The sequence below is a fragment of the Micropterus dolomieu genome, linkage group LG09 (genome assembly GCF_021292245.1).
Source record: "Micropterus dolomieu isolate WLL.071019.BEF.003 ecotype Adirondacks linkage group LG09, ASM2129224v1, whole genome shotgun sequence".
Taxonomy (NCBI): Eukaryota; Metazoa; Chordata; class Actinopteri; order Centrarchiformes; family Centrarchidae; genus Micropterus; species Micropterus dolomieu.
Genome location: NC_060158.1, coordinates 29,183,975 through 29,195,921, shown reverse-complemented (window position 1 = coordinate 29,195,921; position 11,947 = coordinate 29,183,975). Strand labels below are relative to the sequence as shown.

Below are 11,947 nucleotides of genomic sequence, written 5' to 3'. Positions count from 1 at the left end.
CTGACAGACAAACCGGTCGCCATTTTGAAGAAATAATATTTACTAAATTTAAGTGATCAAATAATCACTACAATCCAGCTAAATCAACAACATGAGTTGGTATTGTTTATTATCTTATTATTAATATAAACACACAATGCTTTCAAAGTGAATGTAGGGAGTAATTCAACATAACATTTGGCGAAATGTGACATCCGCCATTATGCCCTTGGCAGGACGGGGAAGGACGTTTATCCACCATTTTGTTTCAGCGAAAACGGAGAAAAAACGCTGCCCGTGACGTAAAAAACGTCACGTAGTATAAAAGCTATGTCCCTCCCTTTCGAGCTCATTCCTGGATTTGGTCAAAGGTAAGTGTAGTCAGAAAGACAGCAAGCTTTGTTTTCAACGTTTTGTTCGTTTTAAATGCGAAATTCCTACCGAATATATTCTAAAACCAGCAAATGAATTGGATATAGACAAAGGACGACGAAATTTGATCCGAAATTAAATGTGTTTTTTGTGTGTTTTGCAGGTATGAATTTGCTTTGCCGAAGACTGAACCGTCGAGGACTTTGAACAACTCTACTCAAATTCATATTTTTTCTTCAAGTAATGGACATTTGATTACCATTTTTGCCTCCAGTTTGTTCCTGAAGGAAAGGCTAGCCTATAGCTATCACAGCCCCACCCATAAGAAGTCTTTCAGTTGATATTAAAACCATGAAGGTTGACGATATAAAATTGATGAAATAAGAGATATAAGTGCATGAAAAGCACACTCTGATATACCCGAGACGCTGAGGATCTATAGTATCAATAGTAAGTCTATTTTGAAGTTAAATTGAATTGAGATCAATCAAATGAAAATAGGCGTAGAGAATAGGCTAGCTAGCGGTAGCTGGCTAGCAGGCACCGTAAGTTAGCTTGGTTCTTGGCAAACAATTTGAAAATAGACAATGTTATAGTATGAGCTCACACAGGAAAGTGGACGGAGGCACAAGGCTCCGTTTCTTTGTGTGTGAGACGGAATGGGCGAATTGTGCAAATAAAATTAAATGTAGCCAGTAAATTCGTAAAATAACCATAAGCAATCTATTCATAAAGATTGCCGTAGGCATAGAAAGCCAGTTCCTGCTCATGAAGTCGGACTTTTTGCCTGCCAGATTTGTTTTGTAGGGGCTTCTCCATGGAACGAACACCCACCGCAATCTATACATAAAGATTGCGTTAGTTTGACGATTGTGGACATATTTTATGAAGCACTCTATTGAAATGTTGATAATTATAGCACAGTGACTTCACGAAAGCCCGCACCATTTACTCGGCAATCTGTGGATAAAGATTGCAGGATGACTCAAGCGAAGTGATCTTTCGAAGCACAAACAGTCGGGATTGACAAAATGGTGGATTGGTTGTGGTTTGCTTGTCGTCCTCGGACAGCTCCGGGGGCTAGCCGTGTTCTTGGAGCAACTCTTGGGAGTTTTTACAAAACTGAAACCGAAGTATAGACTGATGTCCATCGCGGTGTCTTGAGTGCCATGCGCGTATGCTTCGCTAGATGTCTGCTGTACGTCGCCTTGTTTTTCTGTCGACCAGCTCAGTATTTGCTCTGAGAGCCATTGTTGCTTGTGTAACATAGGGATTGGTTTGCCGTCGTCGAAGTGGTTAACAGAGGGAGGGCCCTGATTAGCAGTCAGCCTCCTGCTCCCTCCCATTGCCGAGCGGCTAAGTCACAGCAGCGGGCCTGTTCCCAGCTATGACAGATGCTTAAGCGCAAGCCATATATAGGCAGCGTGATCTGCCCTTGTGTAACCGAGGGCGTTCAGACCCTCAATCTGTGTCTCCTTTATAAATATATACCTTGTTTTCTTACTCAGTCAAGTCTGCTGTTGCGACACCGTTATAAAACTATTGTAAATATTTGTTGTAGAAAGCTTGGTCATTGAGTACAGGCATAGATTGTTTTGCACTAATGTACCAGTGAGATATATAACAACAACACAGTGTGACTCTGCACAAATAATGTTCTTTCCCCCCACTGTACCAGGACCCAGGGCCACGTTTTTAACACTGATTGTGTGTGTGTATATATATATATGTGTAACAATTGTGACATTTACAGGAATTGGGTTATTTGCAGTGTTGTGGAGGTCTGAGACTATATAAAACTTCTACTACAACAGTTACACGGGTAAGACCTAACTGATTCCTCACATCATGACATTTCCAATGAATTGATTTCCACCAGGGTTGCAGGATCTGTGACATGACGATTGACAAATTTGGCACAAAATGGTTTCATTATGAAATGCATAAACATGGCAAATAAGTGCATGCTTATAAGGCTCAACCCGAGCAGTTTAATCATGAACCATGTGGAGGTTAATAATAAGACCCTTTGTCATGATAATTTTTCAAATCCATAAAGGCCAATTGTCTTAGTGTTGGCTGTCTTTGTTTGGATCACTTTGGCCATTTCAGAGATAATTAGTTGACATACTGGAATGATGAAACATCCAAGAGCTTTCAGTCATGAGCTTGTTTTACCCTTAGATTAATGTGTGACGGTTCAGACCATTGTCATGGGGTGTTGCACTAACACTTGCATTGATATTTACTGCATTTCTCTGTTGTGTAACAGACAGTATAGTGTCAGTGTGGAAACAAAGTAACCTGTAGGTGGCAGTGAGTGGCCTGACTTGTACCCTCTGGCTGGAACAGCTGATGGTGATGTCATTAACACCACTGTAGTCCAATATATAGATACCTTCCGTCAGGTAATCACAATTGAAAGGACACTGATGAGTGTTTAACAAACTAATTCTACAGTTTTCAAGCATTTCATACTTCATACAATTACCTTCAATCACATTTTAGTGTGTTGGTGCGTGTAACTTGTACCCTTCATCTTGTCATCAGATACCATATTAACTAGTAGGTTTTTTCAGGTATTGTCTGTTTCCATTATCCCTGTGAGTTCTTTTTCTTTTGCACAAATGTGAATGATTGTGATAGACGTGTGCTATTAAAAAGTTGATAAATCATTATCAGTAACATTTCTTGCAAAAATTCCTCTTTTGCTACTTTTCTAACAAAACTTTGACCTTTCACCTCGTTTTGTGTTTGATACACATCCAAATAATAATAAATAAACAACAAATAGAGATATTGAATACATATCAATAGTTAGGTTTAGGGAAACAGTTAAAATGAGTAAAAAGGTTGAGTTACATTTTGTATGTCAGTTTTATAAACATGTAGTTTTGTTATGTTATGCGTTGTTGCTGTCTCTAAACACAGCCTGAACTAGAATAAAAGGTTGCCTCACACACAAAAACCAACATGCTGTCAGACTACATGTCCTGTCCTGCAAGTAACGTTCCAGAGAGAAGACACTCTGGCAAGGAGGGATAAGTTACAGCTTCCTGCCCATGTCCCTGCTGAACTGGTGTCACGTTGGCCCCAGGAACCACTCCAAACATCTTGAGGCTGTGCACTGAAGCTGTCATGTACTGTGGATGTTTGACTGCCAGAGCAACGACTGTACTTTCACTGATTTGTATGTGACCATGTCAGCCAGGTCATATTCCAGATATTGTTTGCTTCTTGTGTCATTAAAATTACTTAACTGTATAGAAGGTCAGAGAGCTCTACTCCTGAGTCACTGCTTTGTAAGGAGGACTGTTTGGTGGCTTGATGAAAATGCCGTTCATTTTGCCCTTAGTTTTGATGGACTTGATACTCTGCTTGGTGCAAACAGGTTGGTGTTGAACCACCGAGTCACTGAAGAGTCCAAGCAGAGTCTGGATTGTGTTTGGTGGAGAGGGGAATCTGAAGGCTGGGACCATGTTGGCCTGGTGCAGTTTAGATTTGTGTGTTTGATGTGAAGCAGCTTTTGAGCCTCAATGGGAATGTTTTTGGGACAGAACAGATTGGAGCTGTTCAGTCCTAAATTGTGAAGTCTGGGATTCTTTAACATGGAGCTCTCTTCTATTTGGCAGGCAAAAAGTCCTCAGTAAACATCAGTTTAGGGCCCTTTTTACCAAAGACATTCTAGAAAATGTAATCCACCCTCGTCCTGTGCGGTGGCATGTATATTTATTGTTTGAGGTGTCTGTTTCAGATATGGCAGGTGGACCAGTGGACCCCAGAGAGATTTTGAAGGGTGTGGAGGCTCTGCTGGGGAAGGATGGAGAGCTCCGCAGCCTGGAGGGAGTCCCAAAGGTGTTTAGGTGAGGAACTGAAATTAAACATGACCTATTGCTGGTACCCTATGATTTTAACAGGTGACTGGTGACTCTTAAACAAAGCTGCTATCCTAACACCCCTGCTCTTCTTTAATGCAGCCTCATGAAAGCTTCTACCAAGATGGTCAGTAGATGTATGTACCTGAACATCCTGCTGCAGACCAAGTCCCATGATGTTCTGAACAGGTAGGCCTTACTGCTGTGTTGTATGTTGAAAGTCTTGGTCTTTATTAACATTAAAAGTATGAAGAAGTTGTCTGTGAACTCTACTGCCACTTCAGGTCTACTTACTAGCTTTTTCAAGAGCTTTTAAGGCCACTCATATAGAATGTAATTCTGTAAAGATTAATGGTTACTAAAATAAGCATACATACATTTTCCAAAAGAACGTTGAGTGGAATGTTCAGACTTGAATTAAACAGTGCACACAGTGAAGTGCATTTCTAAATAAATGTTCCTTGAGTCAGTAACAAGTTACAGTTGTGTGTGTTCTTATAACACACTTTCACATGATGTTATTTTTTGTTGCATTCAATAATTCAGAGTTCACTAGTTCAAGTTTCCCACAACAGGTCAATATCACCAACATTTTGTAGCTCCCCTGTGGTGTAAATGTAAATGTTCCTGTATACTGATCAGTAATTATTCTCACACCTTCCTGATGTCAGTTGGCTGTTGATGTAGTGCTATTTATAACTTAGTGTAAACTTTTAGTAGATTTCTTTTAATAAATCCCACAGAAATACGCCAACCCAACACTGAATGGTTCTTCTAACAAGTATAGTGTATGTATCCAAAGCCTGATGTCTCTTGTTCTTATCTGTTGCAAAGCTCCATTCTAGTTTATTTGGACTCAGTCCCACGTACACTGTGGTGCTGCCAGAAATACTCACTACAGTGAATTTGGATTCATCGGCCAAAGTGACAAAGAATTGAGGGGCGCAGTTGTTAGTTTGCCTCTGCACTGACAGAGAATCGAATGATTTCTGAAAGTAACCGGTTAGGAGTTAATATTACCATGTTTTAATGTCCTCATTGATCTGCAAGTGTAATCAGGGACCATTTCAGTCCATCACTGCGTGCCTCTTTAAACCACTCGTTCCCTCCTTCATCCAGGTTTATCAGAGTTGGTGGCTACAGACTGCTCAACTCCTGGCTCACCTACTCTAAAACCGCCAACAACACCCCCTTGCTGCAGCTCATCCTGCTCACACTACAGAAGCTGCCTCTCAAAGTGGACCACCTGAAACAGGTACTGTCTCACTGGGTACAACAGAACCCACCTCCAGTACAGTACACACCAACTGCAGCCTCTAACCCACTGTTTATGCTTTGATCGTTTCCCAGAACAACACGGCCAAGCTGGTGAAGCAGCTGAGCAAGAGTGCAGACACCGAAGGTCAGTTTGACGGTACATCAACACTTTAAACTTTACATAGACGGCAGCGTGCAGCCCACTAATATTCTTGTCTTTTATTTTGTAGAGCTGAGGAAGTTGGCGTCCGTGCTGGTAGACGGCTGGATGGCTACGATCCGTTCCCAGAGTGTCTCGAGCAGTGCCAACTCTCCTGCTGGTACACACCCATCATTTTACTTTTTAAACGTGCCTCTTGTTTCACAATGACTCACCCTCGCAACAGCTCGTAACCCTCTTCATTCATCTTTTAGATAAGAAAAAGAAGAAAGAGGAGAGCAAGGTTCCGCTGCGGGACGTGAAGGAAAAGAGTGTCGATGAGGAGAAGAAGAAGGAGAAACCTAAAGCTCATGCACCCAGCCACGCAAAGATCCGCTCCATAGGTACACCTCTCCTGATGAGCAGAGATGTAGTCGGCCCTAAGTGTTAGGAATGAAATAATCAACATGTTTTGTGTTGTGCAGGACTGGAGATGGACACTCCCAACCCGGCCCCTGCTAAGAAGACGCCCACTGCCCCACAGCTGGGTGACAAGTACAACATCAAGCCTCCAGTCCTCAAGAGGCCCAGGTACTGTATCCTCCCAAAGGTCCTCACTCCCACAGCACAGCACCATCTTGTGGTGTATTCATGCAGCTGGCTCAGTGCGGCCCTCAGGTGGCCAATGATAGTACTTACATGTTTCCTTTTATGTTGATTTGTCCCTCCACAGCACTGGTCCATCAGATGCTCCGCCTCTGGAGAAAAAATACAAACCTCTGAACACCCCCTCTAACTCTGCCAAAGAGATCAAAGTCAAGATCATTCCAGCTCAGCGTACGTTTACACAGACACTCATTTAACTGCATTTTAAAGAAGTGATAGTGATGTGGCAGCTGTGGTGTTCACTGCTCTCTTGTGTCCTCACGGCAGCGATGGAGTGCACAGGGTTCCTAGATGCTCTGAACTCTGCCCCAGTCCCCGGGATCAAGATCAAGAAGAAGAAACCTAGTACTGGTACAACAACTAATACCAAGGCAGTCTCCCCCACGTCGAACAAGGTACTGACTGCTCTCAGTAGTTTCTCATCTGGTATCAGTATGGCAGTCCAAAACAGCCTCAGAATATATTTATTTATTGTTGAAAGTTTTTTCCCAAAACCCCAGAACAAATGGGATTCTTGTCTGTTTTTAACCAAGCCTGATGGACTTTACTGTACTGCTGTAATAATTTCCACTGTCTGTTGTAAGTAGCTGTTGCAAATAAGTGAGGTTCAACCTTTGTCCTCATGAAGATTTTCCAAGAACTAGGAACTGAACTCACATCTTTGTCTTTTTACACATAAAATATAATCCAAAACTCCCCTCTCTTGTTGCTTTTATCTCCTCAGCCGAGTCCATTTGACAGCAAACCCTCTACATATTCCTCATCTTCTGCTAAACCGTCATCTCCAGAAACCGCTGCTTCCATCACTCCTGCTGATGAAAACCAGGAGCCGGAGCAGCCTGGAACCCCTGTTCCTTCTGAGGACCCCGAGGCTTCTGACAACGGTAAGGTCCTTACAAATTCAGATTTTTATTTAACCAGGTTCGTCCCACTGAGATCAAGGCTCTCTTTTACATGGAATTTAACAGTAAATTAATGTGAAAGCACACATTTAAGTAGCATTAACATGTCCAGACAATGAAGATGATCATTTCCATATTTCAAGTTTAAAAGTGGGAATTTAGCTAAGAAGGACTTTGTAAATTAAAATGTCCCAGTGACTGAGGCGGTGTGCACGTACTGCAGACCAGTGCACCTTTGAAAATGGTGAGTAAGAGAGGCACAGTTTGTTAGGGATGCACACGTCGGTTGTATGAAACTGGGAAGGCAGATGTATCATCTCTAGCCTCTTGGAGCCTAGCCCTATTGAATTTAATATTCTGTTGTTTGTTAATCTGGTTGAATTCAAGTTTGAGCAGTGCAATCTAAAGAGCTTTGCTTTAATTGTCTCTTGTTTGCAGGTGAGAAGCCTAACGCTCTGGCAGAACCGCGCGGAGAAGAAGAAAGTTTGACCAAGAAGGGCAAGAAGAAGAAGACGGTTCACTGGGCTGAGGAGGAGCAGCTCAAACACTACTTCTACTTTGATCTGGACGAGACAGAGAGAGGTAGGCGTGTGGCTCTGAATCCCCAACGTGTCTGGTTTGGTGTTTACTGTTCGGAGACAGCGGTGGGTCTGAACCATCTGGATAAAGAATAACGATTACACTTGATTCACAGTCAACGTCAACAAGATTAAGGACTTCGGTGAGGCCGCCAAACGAGAGCTGATGATGGACCGGCAGACGTTTGAGATGGCTCGTCGGCTCTCCCATGACACCATGGAGGAGAGGGTACCCTGGTCACCCCCGAGGCCTCTGACGCTGACCGGTAGCCTGGTCATCCCTGGGGCCAACAGCACAGAGAAACTAACCCAGAGAGATCGTGAGATGGGCATTCTGCAGGAGATCTTCCTCAGCAAAGAAAGGTAAGGCGGCAGATGAAGCGTGCTGGATCTCTGCTAGTTTATCAGTTTTCCAAGACAGTTCTCTAAGTCGTTGACCCTTCATGTCTGCCTGCAATGTGCGGTAACAATTTCCCATCCTTTCTTTTCACTAGTGTGCCTGACAGTCCACATGAACCAGACCCAGAGCCTTATGAACCCATGCCTCCCCGTCTCATCCCTCTGGATGAGGTTAGTCCACCCAAAACACTGTCTCTCATGTCGCTTTCTCTTATTAAACACAGTCAGCACATGTCTGTGTAATACTTTTCCCGCTAAGCTGTCAGTCTGGTCTACCCAGCAGGACTCGTCCATGCTTGATGACGGCTACGCCGAGCCCATGGAAACCACATCACAACAGGCCTCTGCCATGGCTCAGACCGAGAACTCCAAGCTGCCCCCTGTCCTGGCCAACCTCATGGTCAACCTGAGCAACAGCTCCCGCAGCCCGCAACCCACGAACACCGCCAGCAACCCCGTGCCTCCCACCGTCAACGTACAGGAGCTGCTCTCATCTATCATGGTAAATATATCTAGTCCCGTCAGTCAGTGGGAGAAGGCTGTGTTTCTTTGGTGTTTCATTCATGCCAATAAAGCTAATTTGATTTGAATTGTGTCTGTCGTCAGGGTGCTTCTGGCAGCCAGTCTACTGAAGACTTGATCAAGCAGCCGGACTTCTCAGACAAGATTAAACAGCTACTGGGATCCCTGCAGCAGACTCAGAACCAGAACCAGGGTGGACCTCCACCAGGTAAACTCTTTCATTCCTCCACCTGTGCTGGTCCTTCTGTTACTTGCCGTTATTTAACCCTCTTTTCCTTCTATGTAGTCAACCAGGGTCTGCTGGGCCACGGGCCAGGCATGAACAATATGAACAACATGAACATGCACATGCAGATGCCCATGAACGGGGGCTACCCCCCCAACAACCCGCCCGGCGGGCCTCGCTTCAACCACCCCCCGCCCCCTCACAACCATGGGCCACCTTTCAATGCTGGTGGAGGCCCGCGTATGATGGGCCCGCCGCCGGGCCAGGGCCGAGGAGACAACGGCAATTACTGGGGAGATGACTCCATGAGAGGAGGGCCCCACAGGGGGGGTCACTTCCACCGAGGAGGACGGGGCCGAGGAGGAGGAGAACCAGGCTTCAGGGGCCGAGGACGAGGAGGGCCCAGAGGAGGACACAACAACATGAATGGTATGTGGGACATGGGATTTGGAGTTCCCCTATAGTCTGAAATAATATCTGAGTCTCAAATGTTGGCGTGACCAGCACACACCAGGCCACATCCAAATCTGAGTAGGGCTGAAGTGACCTGTGAAAATAATAGCTCACATGGAATATTCCGTAGCATGAAGAATACTGAATATGAAATAATACTGAGATGCATGTTAGAAATAGACCCGTCTCTAATAAAAGCCTGTTCTCCTCACACACCGGCTGTGTCTCTGTGTGGTTGTAACACTGTTGTGTTTCCTCCTGTCAGACATGTCCAAAAGGCCTGTGTGTCGTCACTTCATGATGAAGGGAAGCTGCAGGTACGAGAGCAACTGTGCTTTCTACCACCCCGGCGTAAATGGACCACCTTTGCCTCCCAACCACCCCGCTAACAACCAACACAACCAGCACCCACAGCATGGACACTAGGTGACACTGCTGGGAACAGCTGTGAGAACGTTTGGCCTCTGGAAGGCATTCTCTGTGATGAAACCGTTGCACGGTGTGGGGGCCGCTGGGTGTGACACAGGCACAGAACGAGTTGGGGGTGGTGTCCTTAGACTCTGACGTGTCTGAAGGAGACGGGCCTGGAACAGTGAGCTCTGCCTTACCTGAGAAAACAAAGAAGACAGGAGAGAGGGGCGTGGACTGAGGGGCTGTGAGATGATCACTGATGGGACTCTTTTTATTGGGATCATTTTTAACAGTGAGACTGAAACACACCACACTTGACCACTATGTCTGAGTTGCTGCCTATCTGCTCTGTCACTTTCCACACCATTAACATGGTCGACCAAATGGAAGTCTCCTGCTCAGCAGAGAGCCTTCCACATCACTGAATTCCCTTCTTATTGAGGCTGTTGTACTGTGTAATACATGTGATGTGCTTTCATCCGTTAGGTTTGTACAGAAGAGTCAAATGTTTTTCTTTATTACATGATTCTGAAATCTGAGACAAACATTTAGGAAGCACTTTATAAAGATAAAGGCCAGCAAGAAAAGCCACAGCTGGGATTCATTCAAACTGGGCCTGAAGAAGAACTGCATAGTATTTAAGCTGCTTTATTTCCCCCTTGACCTCTGCAGAAAATAGAAGTGAACTGTGCTGACCTGATGAACAGGTCTTGCTTTTTTTCTTTTCTTACAGCAGCAGATATTGAATGTGAAAGAAACAACAGGAGTGTGTTATTATATAGAATCTTTTCCCTCTGCTCTGGCTCAGCAACTTGACGTGTGTGTGGCCTGACAATCATGAGCGTCAAACATGTCACGGTCCTGTCAGAGGGGGGCGGCTTCTCCCTGAACCCAGGAGGGGTTACTGTCAGTGTTAGGAGGCAGGTGCTCTGTGGGTCAGCGATATTAAGTGTTTTCTGTGAAAACAATGACCTGTGCGTCTCTTGTGGGACTGTAAGAATGTAATATTTCTGTTGTTCCCTCCCCCTCCATGTACTTTTTTATTTTGATATGAGAACGTTGGCCCTTTTTAACATGGGCTGGGTTTTTTTGTCAGTATGAAATGTTTGTATTCATGTGTTTGTATGAATACAGAACACACATTCATAGTCATATTTTCAGTTGAATTCTTTTGTACACTGTGTATTGAATAAATGTCCAAACATAAATGAAGCTGTTCTTTGAAAGTGGGACCGCTGAGAGCCACACGCAGTGTAGATGACTACATTAAAGGATGGGTTCACATTTCTTTAGATCTGCTATAGAACGCTCACATGCCATGTGTACATTGAAAATACTTTCATTCCTTCTGTCCATACTGGCTGTGAAGTGATGCATCCGAGCACGACTCCACTGAAAAAGATGGGAGACAAAGCACATGTTCTCCCATATGGCAGTTTTACAAGTGTAGTATGAACAGTACAAACTACAGCGACAGGATGACCAGAGCTGAATCTACATATTGTGAGCCTTACAAGAACTGCCACATAATCCTTACACACGCAGTGATTATGTATCATGTATCCAGTTTGAAAGAATGTGGATACTCTTACGCTGTATCAGTTCTAACAGAAACATACTCACAACTCACCTGTAGTGGCACTAAAAACCTGATGGTGGCGCTCAGTGAGTGTCCATCCTACAGGATCACTGGTGGAATATACTGTAAATGATATTAAGCATCATTAATAAATGTCAGACTAAAGGACAGGCAGCACCACCATCGGGCCCTGTGGTGAAAATGTTCTGCAGCAGCAGACCTTTAAAGAAGAGAAAGACCTGGGGCCAAACGTGTAGAAGTTTCCTAACATCTCTGACTCCTGCTGGGCCAACCAGCCAGTCGTTGTCCCCTCATGATGGGTTTGCAACCCAATAGATGACAGTTCCTGAAACGATGCCATGAAAGTGGGCAACTGTCCTGTAGCCTCAGACGTCAAGGGGTCCCGAAAGGCCCCAAAATTTCCCATGTTAACCAGCTGATGTCTGGTAATTTGGGTTGAGTTTATTTGAGATTATAAATAAATGACATTACATTAACTCACATGAGGGCTAAATAAGGTGTGATATGACCTAATCGTGTGGCTCTGATGCGTTTAAAAACTGATGCATTTTGGGTTGTCCCTTTGTTG

The 11,947-nt window shown here is 44.3% G+C and overlaps 2 protein-coding genes across 6 annotated transcripts in view; both read left to right on the top strand.

Moving 5' to 3' along the window:
• Window positions 1–11,947, top strand: part of LOC123976309 (ankyrin repeat and MYND domain-containing protein 2-like) — an 817,726-nt gene that overhangs the window by 723,800 nt on the left and 81,979 nt on the right. The gene's annotated exons all lie outside the window — the stretch shown is intronic.
• Window positions 214–10,987, top strand: ppp1r10 (protein phosphatase 1, regulatory subunit 10). Of its 5 annotated transcripts, XM_046058344.1 has the most exons (20): window positions 333–350; window positions 515–1,549; window positions 2,105–2,173; window positions 4,106–4,214; window positions 4,329–4,415; window positions 5,346–5,481; window positions 5,577–5,628; window positions 5,714–5,803; window positions 5,898–6,026; window positions 6,108–6,213; window positions 6,356–6,459; window positions 6,556–6,683; window positions 7,013–7,172; window positions 7,629–7,772; window positions 7,885–8,131; window positions 8,263–8,338; window positions 8,448–8,669; window positions 8,774–8,897; window positions 8,976–9,344; window positions 9,634–10,987. In XM_046058344.1, exons 4-20 carry the CDS (start codon window positions 4,108–4,110, stop codon window positions 9,792–9,794), a joined length of 2,442 nt encoding a protein of 813 aa, XP_045914300.1. In that variant the 5' UTR covers window positions 333–350; window positions 515–1,549; window positions 2,105–2,173; window positions 4,106–4,107; the 3' UTR covers window positions 9,795–10,987. The 5 variants fall into 5 exon arrangements, with proteins under 5 accessions (XP_045914297.1, XP_045914296.1, XP_045914300.1 ...); XM_046058341.1 differs by lacking the exon at window positions 2,105–2,173 and having other exon boundaries at window positions 214–350; window positions 515–591; window positions 8,451–8,669; XM_046058340.1 differs by lacking the exon at window positions 2,105–2,173 and having other exon boundaries at window positions 215–350; window positions 515–591.

Excerpts from the sequence above, each read along its gene's own strand:
- ppp1r10 (XM_046058340.1), top strand. The coding sequence starts at position 310 with ATGTCCCTCCCTTTCGAGCTCATTCCTGGATTTGGTCAAAG. Across the intron at positions 351-514 it reads ATTCCTGGATTTGGTCAAAG|GTATGAATTTGCTTTGCCGA; the intron begins GTAAGTGTAGTC and ends TGTGTTTTGCAG. Across the intron at positions 9,345-9,633 it reads AGGACACAACAACATGAATG|ACATGTCCAAAAGGCCTGTG; the intron begins GTATGTGGGACA and ends TCCTCCTGTCAG.